The 21586-nt window shown below is 46.0% G+C and overlaps 1 protein-coding gene across 6 annotated transcripts in view; it reads left to right on the forward strand.

Moving 5' to 3' along the window:
* Nucleotides 1-21586, forward strand: part of ZFAND6 (zinc finger AN1-type containing 6) — a 68397-nt gene that overhangs the window by 36025 nt on the left and 10786 nt on the right. For 5 of the 6 annotated variants that reach the window (XM_045813181.2, XM_045813178.2, XM_087856577.1 and 2 more), the window contains 3 exons: nucleotides 18215-18385; nucleotides 19537-19645; nucleotides 20483-20583. In XM_045813181.2, coding sequence (XP_045669137.1) covers nucleotides 18232-18385; nucleotides 19537-19645; nucleotides 20483-20583 — 364 coding nt within the window. In that variant the 5' untranslated portion in view covers nucleotides 18215-18231. The remainder of the gene's footprint in view (nucleotides 1-18214; nucleotides 18386-19536; nucleotides 19646-20482; nucleotides 20584-21586) is intronic. The other variant, XM_045813183.2, reaches the window with a different exon arrangement.

Genomic DNA, 21586 nt, shown 5'->3' on the forward strand with positions numbered 1-21586 from the left:
ATTTTCAGGTAGGTCTCATGGGAGGCATTTCCCTTGTAGCAGAGCAGAAATCCTTCTCTCCTGCGCTTCTGTTCCTGGTCGACTGTGTATACTAGCCCAGTTTCAAATTCTCGGTAGCCCTGTGTGGCTAGTGGGTTTTCTAGGTCATTGGATTTGAATGTAGGTAGTGCAGTTACATTAAACAGGACGTTTCTCGACCCACAACTCTTAACTTGTCTGGGGCACAAAAATTGGCTCTTGCATCAGATGTAAGTCCACAAAGGAAGAGGAAAGGAAACAAAAATATGTCTTGCAAAAATTTTGGTGAAGGTTAGGTATATTTTCTGTGGGTTTTAGGTAAAGTGATTTTTAGGCAATTTACAAAAGTCATTACAACCCTTTTACAATAAAGGCACAGATGAACAGTGAGGGGGCCAAGCAGTGTTCCAAGTATTGAGTTCTGTGTGTAGTGACTAAAGCGAGCTGTTTTTCATGTTTCGATGCTGCGGAGTGCTTTCTGATCCAGAAGCACCTTGGAAAGAGTGGTGGTGGTATGGGTGGCACATGAATCTAAAGTCTCCCAAGAAGGACTAGGTATCAGTTGGCAGTTTTACTGTGAGGGAGTTTTCTCTCTTGGGGACGGCCCTGCTCAAGGCCAAGAGTCGTCTGGGTTTCAGCCTGATCGTCACTCTTTACTGTGCGTTCAGAGATAGTGCAGGACTTAGGGGCTATACCAGGACGTAGAAGCGTGGTTCTGTGTTGTACAAGAACTCACTGCTTACTAGATTCTAATCAAGGAGCAGGACGCATTTGGACAGATAACTGTTCGAACTGAAGAAAGAATAAAAGAATGAAAAAATCCTATCGAATTGTAAGAAGCTCATGGCCTTGGTATCTTTTTTATGTCTCTGGTGTTCTGCCTCTCCCCCATCCCCACATCTGACTTGAGGTTGGTTCGTTGAGTCCGGTGATCAGCCAGGTCTAGTTAGCTTGTATGGGGGTATTGCCCGTGGTAGCCACACAGCGGCAGGAGCTAAGAGCTGTAGGTGGTGCAGAGTGTATTAAAGGGGGATGTTCACAGGGTGGCAGTGATTGGCGTGTCTAACTTCAGTTTCCTTAACGGACTGAAAAGCGGGGCTTAGGGGTGTGATACTGTAACCTCCCTCATATGGATACAGTGGGCACTGAAGGAGATGCTTTTGTGGCTCAGGGCCTCGCATGTAGCGATAAGAGCTGACATTTTCAGTGAGTGCTTACGAATACACATCAAAGTGTGTAGCTTTCTGATCTGATTTTTGATTTAGGGGAAAAGTTTGGAGAACTTAAGATGGAATGACGACCTGTGGATAACTAGTCAGACTATCTTAAGCCAGAGGTGGAGTGGCCACCTGACTGGGCTGGTGGCCTGGTGGTGCTCTAGAGTGCTGGTGACAGCCTCTCCACCCTATCCCACACTGGCTCGCCGTCCGGCATTGTGTCATCTTAACCAGGAACTTAGACTGGATTTTCCATATTTGTTTCTTTCAGATATTTTACCTTTTTACTGGTCGTATCCTTCTTTGCATTAGCTGCTAGGGAGAATAGAGTCAAATGGATGCCTTCTAATTTGCAAATATGCCTGGATGGGCATGTGTTTTGTTTATTGACAACGTGCCTAAGCTCTCCTTGTTTTTCCTGCCATTTTTTCTCTGCATCGACCATTTTGTTCCTGATGTCCTACAGCACACACTTTTAAAGTCGCCCAAAATCCTTCTCAGAACAACAGGAGGTACATAGACCGTGGTGGTGAGGTGTTAGTGAACGGCTCTGGTGACACCCTCCTTCCTCTTTCAGTAGGATTCCGCACGGCCTGCAGGTTTACACGCAGAGCCTCTCCCACCTTCCTCTGTCCCGGGCACATGGGATTTGCTGCCCTGGGGAGACCACATCCTTGCTCTTACGCTTCCTGCACACTTGCAGATACTAAGGATAGGCCCTTAGTGAGTTCTTCATTGGCAGTTGTCCAGAATTACCAGTGTGTCCTTTCATGAACTTCTGAGAAGGAGGATTTAGAAGCCGTTCCCTCTCACTTTTAGTCCAGAAGGTCGTATGGCCTCATGGCCGCATGGTCGTGTGGTAGTGAGGGGTGTTCAGAGAGCTGCCAGTGGGCAGCCACTGTCTGCGGTGGGGACGCCTCTCGTGTGCCGGCCCGCCGTAAGCTGTGGGCAGGTTAGGAGTTTTGGCTTAACGACTGCAGCTTCTGCCCAGCACCCGACACTGCAGCTCTCTCCCTTGCAGCGTGAATGGCAGGCGGTTGACTGTACAAAGCCACTGAATCGGAGGTTTATATTCATCTGTGTGCATCATGAAGTGTTTCGCAATCATGGTCTCATTTGATCTCCCCACGTCCTGTAAATTAAAAAAGACAGGTTATCACTAAATTTTAACATGAGGAACCTGAGACTGACCGTTTCTGAATTGAAGGTGGCAGAATCAGAACCAGCTTTAAGGTTAAGTCGGTTCCTTGTTCTTTCCACTGTGTCACACGACATACCAGGTTGTCCTGGGTAGATACTGTTGTTTTGCAATGATTCATAGTTGTGCCTCTTCTCATGATGGATTTGTTACCCCTCTCCCCAAAGTACTACGTTTTAACTGAAAAAGAAAAACCAACTTCTGGAATATCTTGCAATTATTGCGAGCACCTATTTTTTAAGCCCCTGTGAGAGGAGAGCACCCAAACTGTATTTTTGATGCTGCTTATTAGCATCTTGTGTTTCTGTGGCTGATAGGGCTTATTGTCATTTTGGACTTAGACGTGACATGTGTGCAGATATGTGAAAATCACACATCAGTATTCCTGTCCTTAAACATCTGTTGATCCTTGAGAGCAGAACTGATTCATAACTTCTGTCTTAACAGTTCCTGGTAGAGCAGCAGGCACCACAAGAAGTGTATCAAGCGGACGGCCTTGTCCGAAGAGCGGTGGCAAAAGAAAGTAAAACGGACGCACTGTGGTGTAATTCTGCTGTATCTTTCCTGATAATATGCCACCTAAAACTTTTTGGAAATCACTCATTTGTTCATCCAGCATCCATCTGAGAATTTCCTACGTGCCTGGCATTTGATCTAGAACTGGGATTGGCACACTGTGGCCCACAAACCAAACAAACCCTTTTGGCCACCTCTTTTGGTAGAGAAAAGTTCGGTTAGAACACAGCTATGCCCATCCGTTTTTATAATGTCCGCGGCTCCTTTCTCACTACACGTGTGGAGTTGGGTAGCCGCGACAGACTATCGTAGGGTACACAAAGCCTAAATTATTTACTCTTGGACCCTTTAGAAAGAAAGTTTAGCAACCCCTAATCTGCACTGCTGGGGATACAACCCTGAACAAACTAAGTAACTGGTTTGTGTAGTTAATATGTTTTTCTTTTTTACGTTTCTCTCAGTCCTTACAGATTACATATTATCCACTCATCGTTCGTGTTTCAATTCATATTAAAGAACAGTATTGATTCCTGTAAGTCGCTGTCCATTCTTTTCCTGGAATCGGTGTAGATGTGTTTCCTTACTAGGCCTTACCCTGAGATGAGACACAGAGTAGTGGGCTCTGTGCCCAGGTTGTGTCGTGGGGCAGACCCGACTGGCAGGGGCGTGTGGCAGGGGAACGGGCATGAGGAAGACTTTGCTCTGGGGTGCCCGTGTGTCCGCGGGGAAGAATACAAGGAAGTGTAATCAGTAGTAAGGCTGAATAACAGTAGTAGTTCTATTGCTTCGTCAGGAATACTCCTAAGTGAAAGTGGCGTTTTCTTATTGTGAGAGTGTGTGGACGAAGACTGTGGCGATGAGCAGGACAGTGTGACGCCTGCCGTCCTCTGGAGGCTCCGACTGCTCAGCCCCAGCTGCTCTTACACGGCCTGTTGGCACCTTAGCAAAGACAAACAGCAAGCTCACATCCGACCTCCTGGACCGCTAAAGGACCTCCCCGGTCCTCAGGGGTCAGAAGATAAGCATTGGGAGCCACCGACAGAGAGCACAGGCTCCAGCCTGACAGCCTTCGGTGGCTCAGCTCCGTGCCTTAACTAGCTGTGGGACCTGGAGCCGTGGACCTGACCTCTGCAGGCCTCGGTTCTCTCATCTGTGGAAGGAGGATGGCAACAGTACCTGCTTCATAGACTAGTTCTGAGGACTAAAGGAGTGGCTGTGTGTATAGTACTCACAGCAGTGTTCGGGGCAGAGAGCACTGTATAAATAATGTTTAATAAAATGAAGTAGCAGAGCCAGTTATTCATATAAAAAGAGTTGTACGGAGTTTCAGGGGAACAGAAGATTTAAATGTGCAGGTTGGCCGTATTAAACAGGAGAAATCTGGGAGAGAGATTCATTTACAAATACTGGAAGCTAACTCGGAGATTTGCCTTAGGGGAAGACTGACCTGAGAAGGGGTTGGGGTGGAGGATGAGGCGCAGTGTGCATGACTGAAATAGAAGCTTCAAGGTCAAAGAGGAGAGCATTTTAAAAAGTGGTTTAGCATTGGGTGTTGCATACATAAAGACCGTATTTTGCAGTAGTCTGTCGGCGGAGGAAAGCTAAGGAAAGCCCACGAACGTGGGGCCCGGTGGGAAAATAGGGGCAGGTCCCCTCCCACCTCTTGCAAAAAATGAAACTGTGTCTTGATTCTTTAAGGTATGCGATGTGGAACATAGGTCAGTTTGAGAACATAAAATTGACTGCAGCTTAAGTTTAGTTATAAAATTACAACATTTGGGGTGCAAATCGCTAAGTGAAGCCCCCCCAGCAGACTGAATTGGAAAAGACATCCACAGGCTTGGAGCGTGAGGCCAGCCATCTTTGTTCGGTACACACACTGCAGACCTAGATCTCTTCTCCAACAGCAAAGTCAGGTTTCTAAAAGCGTTTAGTCTGGTGTCTTGTGTAGGGGTGGGTATTTGAACGCTCCAGGTTGTGTGCTGGCAAGGTGGCGGGCCGCGTCATTCGTGCGTGCAGCCCACAAATACTGCGTGCTCACCCTGTGCCAGCCGTTACTTTAAGCAGCAGTGAACAAAGTGCACAAAATCCCTGCCATTACGGAGATGTCATTGTAGTAGGGGGAAGACGGACGAATAGAGTGGTAATGGGAAGTCCTCCCCGAAAGGGTGATACTTGAGCAAAGACCTGAGGGAGCCCGCTCATAAGGATGTCTGGGGGGTGGACGTCAGAAGTACGAAGTCCTTGAGACAGGAGCCAACCTGGCGTAGTGGCAGTGTGCGTGGTCAGGGAGTAGGGGAGCAGATGGTGAGGAGTTTGGCGCTTACCTCGGTAATTGGAAAGCTGTTGGAGGATTTTGAGCAAGCAAGCAGTGTGATGTGCTCTAGATCTTAACACGATCATGGGCTGCCATGTTGAAGATAGACTGTGGAGGACAAGAACAGAAGCCAGGGAACTTATGTACAAGTCACGCCGTTAGTTATCCGTCGCCACATAACAAATTACCTCAAAACTTACAGCTTAAAATAACCAACGGATGATCTCACACAGTTTCTGTCAGGATTAAGGAGGTGGCAGAGCTGGGTGCTTCTGGCTCAGGGTCTCCAGTGAGGTTGCAGACCTCTGAAGATAGAGCAGGGTGGAAGGATTGGCTCCCAAGTTCACTCACACAGCTCTCGGCCAGAGGCCTCAGTGACTCAGCTGGGCCTCTCCTTACGTCAGGGTAGCTGGCCTCCCCAGTGGGTGATCAGAGAGGGCGAGAGAGCAAGGCAGTAGTCACGGTGTCTTTTGTGACTAGGTCGGAAGTGGTGTAGCCTCGCTTCCACAGTCTCCTGTTGACCATCCAGATCAACAGTGATACAGTATGGGAGGGCGCCGCAGAGGGCCTAAATACCAGGAGACCTGGGGGTCACTGGGGCCACCCTGAAGGCTGCTGGCAAACAAGTAGAAAATGAGATTTCTAGAAGATACCACTTAAAGTCAATTTTAACAAATCACATACCTAGGAATGTCAAACAAAATATGTGAGACGTCTTGAACACTGTAACACACTGTAAGGCATTGGAAACTTAGGACCTAAATAAATTGAGGCATATGCTGTGTTTGTACATCTGGAGATTGACACAATCCTATCTTTTTTATTATTTAATAGAAACTGACAAACTGAATCTAAAATTTGTATGGAAATGCAAAGGGCCAAGAATGAACAGCACAATCTTGAGGACATGCTAGGTGTTTGAACCTGAGCTGATACCAGATATCCCAGATCGACAGTATAGTGGTTCAGAACAGCATAGACAGAGTCGAGGGGACTAGGAGTGAGGGTCTGGGAGAGGCTCTGCACATGTGGTGCCCGGCGTGTGGACAGAGGCGAGGCTGTGATGCAGTTGGGAAGGGCTGTCTCTTCAATGGATGGTTGTAGATTAACCAGGTAGCCATATGCAGAAACACAGGGTCTGAATCTCTGCTCAGGCCCTGCAAAAACCCCAGCTCCAGATGGACAGCAGACCTCATGGTGAAAGGTGAGGGACTGAAATTGAGAAGACAGACCGGGAAGTAAGCAGAGACATAGTACATCACGGACATAAACATACAGGAGCCGCTTACCAGGATTGTGAACAGTCAGTCCGACAGGACGCACGAAAGCCTTCAGTAGGCGCTTCAGACGGGAGGACCCCCAGCTGGCCAGTAAGCACATGCAGACGTGCTCACTGCCTTAGTCTTCGTGACAGCGGGAAGCACAAGGCTGCCGAGGCATCACTGCACACCCATGAGGCACTGAACATAGAAAGACACGGGCATTGGTTCTCAGGCCTGCCATGGCAGGTGACCTCAGACTTGCAGGCTCAGAAGCAGTGAAGGTTTATTCTCACACAGTTTTGGAGGCCCAGAGTCCAAGGTGAGGTGTTGGCAGTGCCATGCTCCTTGCAGAGAGGCTCCCGCAGAGAACGCTTTCCTTGTTTCCAGATTCTGGTGGCTGCAGGCGTTCCCTGGCTCGTGGCCTCATCACTCCAGGCTCTGCCTCTGTCTCTGCACCCCCTTCTCCATGTGTATGTCTCAGAACTCCTTTCGCCTCTTGCAGTTTAGGCCCACCAAAGAAATCCAGGGGAAGCTCCCTCTCTTAGAAGGTGATGTTCACAGGTTCCGGGCGTTAAGACATAGACATGTCTGGGGCCACCATTCAGCCCAGTGCAGCAGACTGTGCCCCATACTGGTGAGATGCGGAGTAACTGGAATGCTCTTTCATTGCCAGCAGAGTATAGGTTTATATGACCACTTCGGGAAACTGGTGTAATTCCTGCCAAAGATGGAATGTACGTGCAGGTTTCCTCGCTGCCCACAAGTAGAGCGTGCCTCTGAAACCTTCTGGAAGCTGAATAGGCTACAGTGAAGAAGCCATTACCATTAATTTATATGGAAGATTCTTCGAGCATTCCCAGACCCAAAACATCATCTCGCTTATTAGGCTTTTCTGGCCCCTCAGGACACAATGCTAACGCGTACACACCATAAACCAAGCCAAAGCACAGATGCTCACAGACGCAGTTCCAGGGCGTGGCGGCTGGATGCCGAGGTGCTGAGTGTGGTTGTGGGGGAAGGGGTTCGGGGGCTGCTCTCGCGATGGGGCTGCGCAGTGTCCCTGAAATAGCTTGTTGCAGACGAAACTCTGAGCACTGTTTCCACTCGTGGCTTTTCTCATAAAAGCAAAAATCATCTTCGGATTTCTCAAAACAGGTACTAATGTAGATCTTTTGTAAAGTTGAAGTGACAGAACACAAACTTTTGAAAAGCAGGGGTTATGTGTGACCCAGCACCCCTGGTATGTGTATAGTCAGCAGAAATGCGTATGTATGTTAATCAAAAGACACACGCAGTCATGTTCCAAACAGCGATATTTGTCATACTCCTAACAACATTAGAATGAATAGCAGTTTATTGGTACAATCAAATATTCTAGATAGCAAGAAGAATGAATGGACTGCAGTTAGACACATTAGCTGGTTGAAGCTCAGGAACCATGTGTATACACTCCACAATTCCATTTATAAAAGCTGGAGAGCAGGGAGAGCTACTGGAGGGGTTTCAGAGTCGGCACAGTGACTTGGGGAAAGGGTAATACCTGGAAAAGGGTGTGAGGAAGCATTTGGAGGGTACTGGTGGTGGTCTGGTTCTTATGGGGGTGCCACTTATGGTGTTCACAGTTTGTGAAAGTTTAAGCTTTACACTCGGGACTTGAATGGGGTTTTTTAATTTTATTTATTTAAATTCAATTAATTAACATAGTGTATTATCGGTTTCAGAGCTGGAGTTCAGTGATTCATCGGTTGTGTATAAAACCCAGTGCTCATTACTTCAGGCACCCTCCTTAATGTCCATCTCCCACTTACCCCTCCTCCCCACTTGGATATTTTTCTATGTGAAAAGAACGATAAGCACTGGAAACTGTTGGGGTTTTTTTCTTTGTTTACTGTCTAGGACATCTCTCTTGGACTAATGGGGTACCTTCAATTTGATATGCACGGATCATTCCCTTAAGTTGGAGAGGTTTCGTAGGGGTACCAGATTCTAACGTTCCTAAGGACTTTGAATTGCAAGTGACAGCAGCCCAAATTAACTAAAGCAGAAGTAAGATTTGTCTCCTGTGACTGGGAAGTCTGAGGGGTGGAGCTGCGCTCAGCAAGGTGGACGCCAGAGTTCAGTCCCTGTTTGATCTTGGCTCTCTCCTCCCTCCCTACCCATTTTGACTTTGCTTACCCTATTTTAATTGTCATGTGGAGACTCTCCGTTGTGACAAAGATGGCCCCAGCCACACCTAGGTGTACGTTGTCGGCCTCTTTCCCAGCAGCACCAGTAAAATCCAGGGAGGACTGACTGGCCCAGCTTGAGTCACGCACCCACCTCTGAGACAGGTCTGGCCCTGGAGAGGGGCGGCGAGGCCTGCCCCACAGGAACGACATGTTCTTGCCACACGAAAGAGGTTCTGTTACCTGAAGGGCTGAGGAAAGAACATGCTAGGCTGTCCACAACTACCCATTTCAGGAGTGCCGGTGTCTTCAGGGGCAGCTACTAGGTGATGTAGTCACTCAGATACTGTGGTAAGTGGGAGACCACATGCTGAGCAGAGGTGGGTTTGTACCAAGAACATTTCTGCCACTTTTCACATGGTCACTGCACTTCTCAGTATAAACCATACCTGAGGATGCAGGTGTGGGTGAGAGACTGCCTTTTCTAGTCCTTTCCCTTCCTGGCTGGTAAACATATACTGCTTGATTAAGAGACAAGACTTTAGCAAGAGCAAATAGTACTTAATGTGTATGTTTAGTTTGGATCCGAGAAGCCCACAGTTAAGTGCCTCTGCCTGGGTCCTGTGTCTGCCTGGCCCCTGCCTCGTCTGCTGTGGTGCTTACCCTAAAGTCACCTCATTTAATGGAGAAGCTGACAGACTTTGGGCTTGTCACCTGTTTTTGTCCGGCCTCAGAGCTAAGAATGGTTTTCATATTTTTAAGTGGTTGGGGGAAAAATGAGAAGAGTAACATTTTGTGATGTGAAAATTCTATGAAATTCAGGCTTTTGTGGCCATAAGCATAGTGTTTTTGAAATACAGCCATGCTCGTTAGTTTAGGTACTGCTTGGCTGTTTTTGCAGGACAGCAGAATTGAGTGGCTGTGACAGTGACAGTATGGCCCGTGAAGCCTAAAATATTGACTGTCAGTTTGACAACCCTTGATTTAAACATCGTTGGGCCGAATGCAGCCAATGAGAGCCATATAACCTAGTCTGTTGGAAATGAGGAGTTAATTATTTGCTGGGAAAGAATGAGTGTATCGTGCCCCCAACGATGCTACCCTCCCGCGAGCTAGATGGAGCCTTTTTGTCTTTCAGCCCAAGCAACAGCAAGAAAGACAAGCTGACCTAGGGTGAGGGGGGCCGCTGAACAGAGACACAACTACCAAGCAGCCTCCATACAGTAGGAACCCCAATCCAAAGTCCCTATATTTTTATCAGCGTGAGTAGCATTCGTCCCAGATAGTTTATATCAAGTCATACTTTCTGATCTCTTTGCTTTATGAACTTTCCCAGATTTTTTTTGCCGTCTCTGCAAAGGTCCTTGACCCCCAGGACATAGGTGCGTTGCCTGTGTGATGGCTGGTAGACCCACGTGCCCGTAACTCTGGGGGGTTACTGGACGCCTCAGAAGTACTAATCTCAGGCACTTATGCCGGGATGAGTGTTCCTCTTTCGAGTATTATTAAAACAAAAAAATAGCGTAGCATAAATTCTACTTTGCCCTTTTCTGGGATCTCCATTTGAGGTAATTACGAAGATAATTAGCCAATTCCAAGTGGTATTCCAGTGATTAAAAAGGCAGTGGGTAGTGGGAAACCTTGTCTTACCACTTTGTGCCTGTAGTACTGTTTCAGAGTTCAGTGTGCATCCTTATTTAACCCAACGTACGTATATTTTTTTTTTTTCTGAAGTTACTAGTAAAGACCCCAAATTGAAGAGGTCAGAGGTGTTAGCCTAGAAGTGAAAAACTGATGTTTGTAAGACTGGTCAGGCGGCCGAAAGTGAAGGTGGCCTTGGGTTGAGAGCACAGGCTCTGACACGGCTCCTAGCTGCTGGGTTTTAATTTAGGCAACATCAGTCCACTCTTATCAGGTCTTGGTATTTTTTGAGAGAAGCTAGAAGTCTGGAATTTTTATGTGACATCCCCTAATTTTTTTTTTCTTAATTTTAAGCAGGATCCATGCCCAGCGTGGGGCTTGAACTCGTGACCCTGAGATGAAGAGTCGCACGCTACTGACTGAGCCAGCCAGGCGCCTCATCCCCTAATTTTTGAATATTAACAATTTTAAAAGAAATTAGTACATGCTAGCAATTTCACTCATTGGCCAGTTACAGCTTCTACGGACAACTCATCATTGTAATGATATTTCCAACCAGTTTCTTTCCAGAGGAGAGAGAGAAGCAATGAAATGAAGAAATAGCTGTGTGTTTTACAGCTGTCTCTGACTGTTGGTCATTCTTGCTGAGACACAGCTTCAGTGTATAAATTATGAGGACTCGGGTGTGGAACATTCCGCGTCAGTGTTTACTCCCCTTTTCCATGGAAGGCAACCATTTTTTGCCTGACATGAATACTTCTAACAATAATGAAATGTCTTTATTCAAGAAAATATTTTGTGGGATTCATATTAGGCATAAAGGGGGTTTAGGGGCACCCAAGTGGCACAGTCAGTTGAGCGTCTGTCTTCGGCTCGGGTCATGATCTCAAGGTTCTGAGATTGAGCCCCACGTTGGGCTCCCTGCTTGGCGGGGAGTCTGCTTCTCTCTCTGCCTCTGCCTCTCCCCCCTCCTCGTGTTCTCTCTCTCTCAAATAAAATCTTTAAAAAGGAGGGGGGGTGAAGAAGAAACTTAGAGTTTAGTGGGAAGTGATGTGCCTGCTGGAAAGCACTGGAGTGAGGGCCAGCTGAATGGCCCCAAAAGGATGAATGCTTCTTTAGGGAGAAAGCAGAGCAGGATTGAGGTGGGCAGAAGTGGACCCAGAAGAAGTAGAATTGGAACGGATCCTGAGATCAAAATGGTTGTAGGCAGAGTGCAGAAGCAGCGGGCATTCGCCAAGAAAGGAGCAGCGTGCTGGAGCTGGAGCTGGTTTCCAGCAGATGGGGGCGGAGGGTCCAGTGCTTTCAGGCGCCGCAGAGGAAGAGCATTTGTTGAGTTCTGCTGTGTGCCAGGCTCTGTCTGTGCTTCCTGACTTCCTGGATACGTGCTGACTTCATCTGGTTACACGTGCTATGCGCACCCTCCTGGGGAGTTGAGACTTGGAGAAGTTTAGGAACGTGTCCAGGCTGTGACAGGTGAGAAATGTGGCAGAGCTGGGGATCAAACTGATGCCAGCCTGACCCCACGCAGCTCGCTTTCTAGGGAGACTGGGTCGCTGGGAGGAAGTTATATAGGACATGCAGGCTAGGTCTAGTGCTCCCTTCTGGACCAGTTCTGCAGTGATGAAAATGGAAGTAAAAGATGCGAACTGGGCGTTTTAGGAGAATCTAAAGAAATGGGTTGGGAGGAAGGGCAACAAAATAGAAAAAAAAAAAAACAAAACAAAACTATTAACCCAACTGTGCAGTAAGTGATGAGCGTCTAGAGCATGGGACACTTCAAAATGAGAATGATGGGAACCTGGTGACTCAAACGCTGGCCACAAAGTAGAGGAAAGGAAGTTTAATTGAGGTGTATTTGCAGGCAATAATGGAGTCTGTGTTACATCCACTCACTGCTGTTCTTTTGTCAGAATTTTAATAATTGGTAATGAATTTTCCTAGCAGTCTTAAAATATTTGATCCTGAGCCTCTTATGCCAATGAGAATTTCTTAGGTAAAAAGACTTGAAAAACAAATTTTCTCAAGAGCTTGGTTACGCTCATTAAAGCTTTTGCATAATATCTTAAGGTCGAATAAGTGAGTGAAAATTTAAATTATCTTCAAATGAAAAGAACAACAATTCATGAATGCCCACAAAGTTATAGGTTTAGTAGGGGCAGGATGGACTTTGAAAGTCATTCTCTTTGTTTTTTAGGAGATAAAGGAAAAGACACTGACCCAGTGTCTTGCCCACTGAACCTTGGGCAAGTTATTAAATCTCTTTGAATATCAGTTCTTCATTTTTAAAACAGGGACATCAGTAGCAACAGCACTGGGTTCCAGAGAAAAATACAACAGGGGAGATGGTTCTCAGCTCTTAGCATCTGCTCAGTACCATCTCAGGGGAGAGCGCTTACTTGGCTCTTGTTCTGATTACATACAGTAAGAGTCAGAAACCACATTTTCTGAATTTTCTGCAATTCATAGACATTTGTTTTTAAATTATACCATGCTAGTGAACTTTTCTGTTTATGTCTGATAATCTCATTCTTTACTGCCTTGACTTAGCTAGCAGCTTTCTAATCCCATAGTATAGCAGTTAAGGAGTTGTTCTGCCTTCTCATTCCCTTACCTTCTTCCCTCCTGAGTGCCAGACTGATGGCCCCGCAGAGTCCTTACCTTCTTCCCTCCTGAGTGCCAGACTGACGGCCGCAGAGTCCTTACCTTCTTCGCTCCTGAGTGCCAGACTGATGGCCCCGCAGAGTCCTTACCTTCTTCCCTCCTGAGTGCCAGACTGATGGCCCCGCAGAGTCCTTACCTTCTTCCCTCCTGAGTGCCAGACTGATGGCCCCGCAGAGTCCTTACCTTCTTCCCTCCTGAGTGCCAGACTGATGGCCGCAGAGTCCTTACCTTCTTCCCTCCTGAGTGCCAGACTGATGGCCCCGCAGAGTCCTTACCTTCTTCCCTCCTGAGTGCCAGACTGATGGCCGCAGAGTCCTTACCTTCTTCCTTCCTGAGTGCCAGACTGATGGCCCCGCAGAGTCCTTACCTTCTTCCCTCCTGAGTGCCAGACTGATGGCCCCGCAGAGTCCTTACCTTCTTCCCTCCTGAGTGCCAGACTGATGGCCCCGCAGAGTCCTTACCTTCTTCGCTCCTGAGTGCCAGACTGATGGCCCCACAGAGTCCTTACCTTCTTCCCTCCTGAGTGCCAGACTGATGCCCCGCAGAGTCCTTACCTTCTTCGCTCCTGAGTGCCAGACTGATGGCCCCGCGGAGTCCTTACCTTCTTCCCTCCTGAGTGCCAGACTGAAGGCCGCAGAGTCCTTACCTTCTTCCCTCCTGAGTGCCAGACTGATGCCCCGCAGAGTCCTTACCTTCTTCGCTCCTGAGTGCCAGACTGATGGCCCCGCAGAGTCCTTACCTTCTTCCCTCCTGAGTGCCAGACTGATGGCCGCAGAGTCCTTACCTTCTTCCTTCCTGAGTGCCGGACTGATGGCCCCGCAGAGTCCTTACCTTCTTCCCTCCTGAGTGCCAGACTGATGGCCCCGCAGAATCCTTACCTTCTTCGCTCCTGAGTGCCAGACTGATGGCCCCGCAGAGTCCTTACCTTCTTCCCTCCTGAGCTCCAGACTGATGACCCCGAAGAGTCCTTACCTTCTTCCCTCCTGAGTGCCAGACTGATGGCCCCGCAGACTCCTTACCTTCTTCCCTCCTGAGTGCCAGACTGATGGCCGCAGTCCTTACCTTCTTCCCTCCTGAGTGCCAGACTGATGGCCCCGCAGACTCCTTACCTTCTTCCCTCCTGAGTGCCAGACTGATGGCCGCAGTCCTTACCTTCTTCCCTCCTGAGTGCCAGACTGATGGCCCCACAGAGTCCTTACCTTCTTCCCTCCTGAGTGCCAGACTGATGGCCCCACAGAGTCCTTACCTTCTTCCCTCCTGAGTGCCAGACTGATGGCCCCACAGAGTCCTTACCTTCTTCCCTCCTGAGTGCCAGACTGATGGCCGCAGAGTCCTTACCTGCCAAGAAGGTGCAGCAGCGGGAAGGCAGGACTTCAGTTTCTCCACAGCTCTTCCCTCTTTGCCACTGCACATTGGGATAAACTAAGATTATGGTAGTGGTTCTTTTTGCTAGTCTTCACAGAAAGGTACATTTTGTGGCCTAAAAATGAATAAATAAAGTTGTCTTTTTTTTTTTTAATAGCTTGTGAAATCCTTTGTGCTTTTTACCTGCCAAAATAATAGATTTGTTTTGTTTTGTTTTTAATAAGAAAGCTCAACTTATGAGAATCATTATGACTTTGCTGCTGTGCAGGGCAGTTTGGCTTGGGGAAGTTGCTAGTGCTGCATGTTTTTGAATTTTGTTCAGGAGCAGTTATGAATAAAAGTTTGGTGGTTGTATTCTAATCTGTGACTATTCAAGTTTTAAAGAACTAGAATATTTCCCTTTTCTGGGTGCTTGTGACTGCTAGCCAGATGCTGAAGGTTTATCTGTGCCACCTGAGAAGGTCCCTTCAATTCCCACCTTCTCAGTACCATTGTCATGTCATTAATGGGCAACACAGGATAATGGTGATTTAGAACAGTGTTTCTCAAGCTCTCTTTTTTTAATTTCCTCCCTGACAAAAGCCTTTTTAAAATAGTTTTTTCCTAATTGGCCTCCACCTCCATGAAATTTTAATTCCATGGATATACTGTATTTATGGATATATATATATATATATATATATATATATATATATATGTATGTATCTCCACACTATTTATGTATTCCATGTATATCTGTGTTTTATACATAGAGAGTGAGGTATTTTGTGTGCCTCCTTCCCCCAAAGAGTTGGTGTTTGTCCCCTTGAGGTGATACCGTCTACACTGGGAATGCATGGTTTACAGCAGTGGATTCTTAAAATTTTTGGTTTCAGGACTTTCATATTCTCTAAAATTACTGGGGACCCTGAAGAACTTTGATTTATGGGTGTTATATGTAGAAATATCCTATTGCAAATTAAAGCTGAGAAAAACGGCAAAATACTAATTTTTAAAAATATTTTATTAAAAATAACCATCCCTTCCCTTACCCCTGCCATCACCACCAAAAAGGTTTAGTGAGAAAAGTGGCATTGTTAGACATTTTTGCAAACAGCAAGATTCTCATAGTTGGCTCTGCATTTAATCTGTTACAGTGTTAAAAAGAAAAACTGGTATCATACAGATAGGTCATTGGAAAAGGAGGGAATGTTTTAACCTTTTCAGATAACCAAAACTTGGCAATTTGGAGATTCTTAAAGGGTTAGTTGCAGTCTAGAATCTCAAACTGTATATAAAAACTTTCATCCCATTACTTGAAAATTCATTGGTCTTTGACTTTGAATGGATCCTGGTTGATGAATCATTTTGTGCCATCATACGTTTGTCACTGGAAAATACTGGTTCTCTGACTTACACAGATCTTCCAGATGTTGATATAGTACCAACCACAAACATGTCATTAATATCACTACTGATCTTATCAGAAACTCTAAAAATTGGAGATACTTGTGAAGCTTTTTTTGGCTAGAATGTGGTCCTTGGCAATAAATACTGTTATTTTTCTTGAAGTGACAGGCTCACTTTGTTCATTTTTGAGAAAATGTCTGCAGTATATGCAAGTCTAAATAACCACGCTTTGCCAGTTGTTCCTTGAAATAAAAAACCTCTTCCATGAAAAAGGTGACTGGAGCCGCTTGCAGCTTGAGCAGCTGGGCAAGTGTCTCTGCTTCCCGCCGTCTTCACGCTTCTGTATGCAGCAGGAGCACTGTGCAGACTTTCCAGAGTCACCCAAAGTATCACTAAGACTTGTGTTCAGGGTCACGGTTTAATAAAGTTAGTTGTGTTGCTGTGAGAATGTAGTGGGGGGCTTACAGCTAGTACTGGGGCCACTCTCCTGATTTGGCCCTTGATGGGGCTCTGGGAGCGTGACCACTAGTGCACATGGCAACACGGTGAAAGGGACAAATAGCTAGTTAGCGTTCGTATGGAAACGGTTCTGACCTCCCTAGGGGTCCACGGAAGCACACTTTGAGAAACACTGATTTAGAACAAGAGCTTTGAGCCAGACTGGCTGGACTGAGTCCAAGCTCCACCACTTACTAGCTACATGCATGACCCTGAGCAGTTACCCTGATAACCAACACCAGACAAACACACTGTCCCCCGGGAACAGAGGCCACAAAGCCCCACAGAATGTTTGCCATTAGCTTTTCTATCCCATCTTTCTTATTTTTTTTTCATTTGATATGTATATTTATAGAACTACCAAAGTAGCCCCGTACAGAGAGATTGGATTCTGAAGTGATTTGCCATCATGGAGTAAGAAAGAGGTTTGTCAAAATGCCAAATTGTATTCCCAGGCGAAAGGTTTAAATATTCTCAGTAGTTTTAGGATAGTCCTTTTTAAAGGCAAATGCAAAACCTGCTGCCTTGTTTTGTAATCCTATTAAATGCATTACTGTTCTTGGTTCTAAAATTTGCCTTAAGTACACTCCTTCCCCCAACAGTCTTTTCAAACAATTTAGGTAAAGAAAATCCCTGCCAGTGATAAACATTGAATCCTTTCCTTCATTGTTGATCAATTCAGGGCAACTTAAGTGGCAAAACCTTGTCCTCCTTTGGTGGTTCTTATCTCTTAGGGTTTTTGCGTAGACTCATAACACACCCATTTTGGAGTAACCTTCATTTCATTTGGGAGGGTTTTGAGTTTTTTTTTTAATAGTGTGGTATTACCTTCTGTCATGTTATTCATGCCAAAGGATCCCTCACTCTGTGGGAGAAACGGCACCCAGGGCTCTTCCATCTGCTGTGATTGATGGCTGCCTGCGTGTGGTTTCCAGACAGCCCTGTGTCATGGCCGCTCTTCCATCTTAAACACTTAATAAATATTTCATTCCCAATTAGACAAGTTCTACCTTCATTTAAGAGGATTTTAAAAGTTCAAAAAAATGTACAAATCAGAAAGTACCATTAGCTTTGCCGTCCTTGGATACATTCTTTCCTGTCCTAATTGATGATTGTAGATTCTCTTTTTGTCCAAATTGACAACATATCATATATACATTTCATGTTGTGTCTTTTCATTTGTTATCAACATTCTCCTCTGCCAAAAATTCTACTGAAATGTTTTAATAACTCATAACTTTTGAAAAACATTCTCCTGATGTTGAGCATGTATTTGTAATTTACCAACATTATAAATAGTGCTGGGGAGCATAGCCCTTGTGTGTGTTGGTCTTTTTTCTGATTATACCCTAGGTATTGTTGAAGACCCTGAAGGGGAGTGACTGGTTCTGAGGGCAGTTTTGTAAGGCTCTTACAGTGAATTGCTAAATTGTTTGCCAGAAAGATTGGGCCAGTTCCTCATTTCCTCCACATTCTGCCCATTTCCTCCTGTCTTCACCAGCACTGGTATTCTGTAAAACGCTTTTTAAACAGAATAAATTATACAAGTATGCTCAGTGAACTTCGAGCAAAAGTGCTAATGCTTAGAAATTAATAGTATAACATGTAGCAAAACATATAATGTATTTCTTATTGTTAAGAGTCCAAACTGAACTAGCCTTAAAGGGTTTTCCTTAACGTGCTGGTGATGTGGAGTCTTCAGAACAGACCTATCCGTAGAGTTGTTTACATTTTCTGAGCCAGTACAGACCTTCTTGTGTCGAGAAGGTTGGGAATAAAAGTTCATTTTGTATCTTTTGGTCATTATTTTTTCTCTCTACCTTAGCCCTAGGTCTTGAGACAGGTATATAGAATGATTTAGGGCAGGGGTGTATGTGAGGTTTCTTTTGTTATTACATAAAGCAAATGTGGATAATGTGTGGCTGCAGTTGTGTCTGAGTTCATTACTAATTCTGTGTAAATTTCAGGTGTGCAACAGAGGAACATGGCTCAAGAAACTAATCACAGCCAAGTGCCTATGCTTTGTTCCACTGGCTGCGGATTTTATGGAAACCCTCGTACAAATGGCATGTGTTCAGTATGCTATAAAGAACATCTTCAAAGACAGAACAGTAGTAATGGTAGAATAAGCCCACCTGGTAAGTAATTCTGTCAAAACCCAGCAGTATTCATCATTGAGATAGATTTGGATAGCACGGTGCACCGGATACTTTCTCCTACTCTCACATTGTGCTTATATAACTGCGTTCTTGTCGGGAGAACTCCTCCTTGCATGTCTTCATTATCAGTGGTATCCTTACCCATTGAAAATAACCAGAGCAAATGCATTCCACAGCCTTACTTGCTGTGCTACAGGACTCTGTTCTCTTATGAAAACACAGGCATACTCCGAGTATGTGCAGGTATCTGGGTAAGTCAGGTGTAAAGGAGGGAGGGTCATGAGGACCTTGGTTATTTTATCTGGGATGACTTTTGAAATCGAGATAGTTGCAGAAGGAGAGAGTGGGTTACAGTTGGTCACAGCTGACTTTAGAGAGAGGGAAGACAGGTGCAGCAGTGTGACTGAGAGTAAGGGGTATCTGGGTGCGTTCTGTGTGTCCGAGGATTCTTTTGGGTTGTGGAGGTGGGTTTTTGTGTCAGTGGTTGTATTGCAAGCATCAGGAGGATTCTGACTGTGGGCTTCACAGAGCTGTAGCCGTCAGTGAAGGCTGTTACTTAGTTCATGCAGAATTCTGCATGGGGGCTTTCTCGTTGTTGCTTCGTGTTCAAGCCAAAAGCTAGAGCCACTTAATCAGAATTTCTCCAAATTTTCTCAAGGCCAAGATGAAATGAATATAAATTGTGTTTTCATTAAATCACCACCTACATTTCTGCCTTGTGAAGAATAGGGAAAAGAATAACCCTATGTGCTGAGCACAGATTTCAGTTCTGAACTTATATTTGCCTTAACTGCCCTATCTTTTGTGTCAAACACCTTGGTTGTGCACTAGTACTTGCAAGATGTGTATGAATTCGAGCGTGCGAGTGACCTGCAGTCCTGAGAAGTAGGGGTTCAGTTTATTAGTATATACAGTTTAGTTGGTGTGTGGTTTCTTTCTTGGTTCAAATTACCTTTTTCCCACTGGATAATTACTGAAATTTTTCAAATAAAAGTAATGAAGCAGCATATTATACGTGTTGTAAGACAAGATTTGTCTACTCTATTTCCCCTGTAGGTGTTCTCTATTTTAGACAAGGTGTTGGTGTGCCCAGAGCAGAGTCCCTAATATGAACTGTGGTTCTGTTGCAGCAGCTTCTGTCAGTAGTCTGTCTGAATCTTTACCCGTCCAGTGCACAGACGGCAGTGTCCCAGACGCTCAGTCACCGCTAGACTCCTCGTCTGCATCCGCGCAGCCCAGGTAAGCCGCGCTCTGAGTGGCGGTTGGGAAGCTAGTGCAAGAGGAAGCAAGCACGTGTTCTCTGTCTTATCAGTGCTGTGAAGGAGACGGAGGTCAGGTCACTTCAGGGTTAACTGGCCTAACCCTGTATCTGTCTCCCTGCTGACTAGTTAGAAGAGGCTTCTTGTGTTTACATTGGGGAGGAGCGGGGAAGGTGTCTTTTAAATTCCCATTTCTTTTGAAACAGCCTTTCCTTTATTTCTCCTGATAACATCCCGCCCCTGAAGTCCTTCTGAATTCAGATGCTGGGTTCTTCTAATGGGGGCCTGTGCCTGTGCTGCAGGCTCCTCTTGGCTCTCCGCTCTCTGCCGTTGCCCTGCGCTCCCCCTGTTCTGGCCGTGCCCTCACTTTCCATTCTCACTGTGAAGCCCCGCCGTGTAGAAGCCTGAAAACGCAGAAATACTTGCTTCACTTGTCCTGCTGTTAGGAAACAAGGATGACGTTTCTACTGAAGTCCTTCCCCCAGTTCGTCATCGGAGACGCCCGGTTGCACAGCGCCAGCGCGTCCTTTCCAGCGTTGTACCCGGGCTCCTAAAGCCAGGCGTGGCTGCGCTAGTGCTCGTGGGCTGAGTTCATGCATCGAGGCCACTGCCTGCTGCTCTTATCGCTAGCGCCAGGGACTTCTGGGCCACACCGGTCTCTGGTTTCATGGCGCTCTGGTTAATGCAGAAGTTACAGAACAGTACTCTTGTCGTAACGATGTGCTTAGCTATGTTGAACTCGTGCTTATTATGTCACTCTAGTTACTGTTCCTGCATGGAGATCATTTTGTAAATGTATGTATTTTTGCTTTTCTAGCCCTGTATCAAATCAGTCACTTTTATCAGAATCTGTAGCGTCTTCCCAAGTGGACAGTACATCTGTGGACAAAGCAGGACCTGAAACAGAAGACCTGCAAGGTTTGCACACGAGCCGGCTCCCTTCTCGAGCTCCATTAGTGGCAGAGGGTCACAGGCCGGGCACGGGCCTCGGGGCGTGGGTTCTTTTAAATTGCCTGCCCAAAATATATTTTTGTATTTATTTTCTTTATGAGCAGAATATTTTATATCTTCAGGTATTTAATGAACTGACATGTTGGGAGCCGCTTCCCACTGATAGACGATTATGTCATCCACGTAAATGTAGGAAATTGTAAATTTGTTTAGTTTGAGAATGAAGTGAATGAGTAGTGGTATTATGTCATACTGTTCTCTTTTGCTGTTATTTTTACCAACTTAACCTAAATAGTATTTCCCCTGCAAGCGGCTGTGGCCCAGGAGGGGTCTCTTGTCCTTTGACTCCGTTGTTAGAGAGACTGTTTGACTTGACTGGCAGTCGTCCCTCTCTCCCCGTGTGTGGCTGCAAGGATAGCCGTTACGTTCAGTTTCTTGTCTTGACAGCACGGTGCCTCTCGTTCTTGCCCACACTCTTTCCATCCCTGTCATGTGGGTCAGAATGATGTAGGGAGGCTTTCTCGGTGGGCAGAGATGGTAGAGAGACGTTGAGGAGGCTGGAAGATAGCGTGTGCTTGTGTGGAGATGATGGCTCACTGGAGAAGGACGCTCCGGAAAGGTAAGCCCACGGCCGAGCCTGCACATGACTTAGCGAAGAGACCTTCCATCGAACGTGGTGTTTGTGCGGTAGCGACAGATGGATCTGGTAATGTTAGCTGAAGTTTAAATGTGGCTGAGCTGGCTAGTTCCCCTTGCTCTGGGTTCATGCCCAGGAAATGATTAGCATAATTTGCCTGTTTGTAGATTTTGCTTTCGCAGGAAAATGTACTGTCTGGCCAACATCAGCATTCTCTTCCATGCAGCATATTATTGTAAATTAATAAATATTGTAGGTGAAAAGTTTTTATTTTTTCTTTAAATAGAAAAATTTAAGGAAGGGCAGAAATAGAAAAATTCCTAAGATTTAGTT

This window comes from Ursus americanus, chromosome 28 (assembly GCF_024610735.1).
Source record: "Ursus americanus isolate L20-20 chromosome 28, mUrsAme1.1.p, whole genome shotgun sequence".
NCBI lineage: Eukaryota > Metazoa > Chordata > Mammalia > Carnivora > Ursidae > Ursus > Ursus americanus.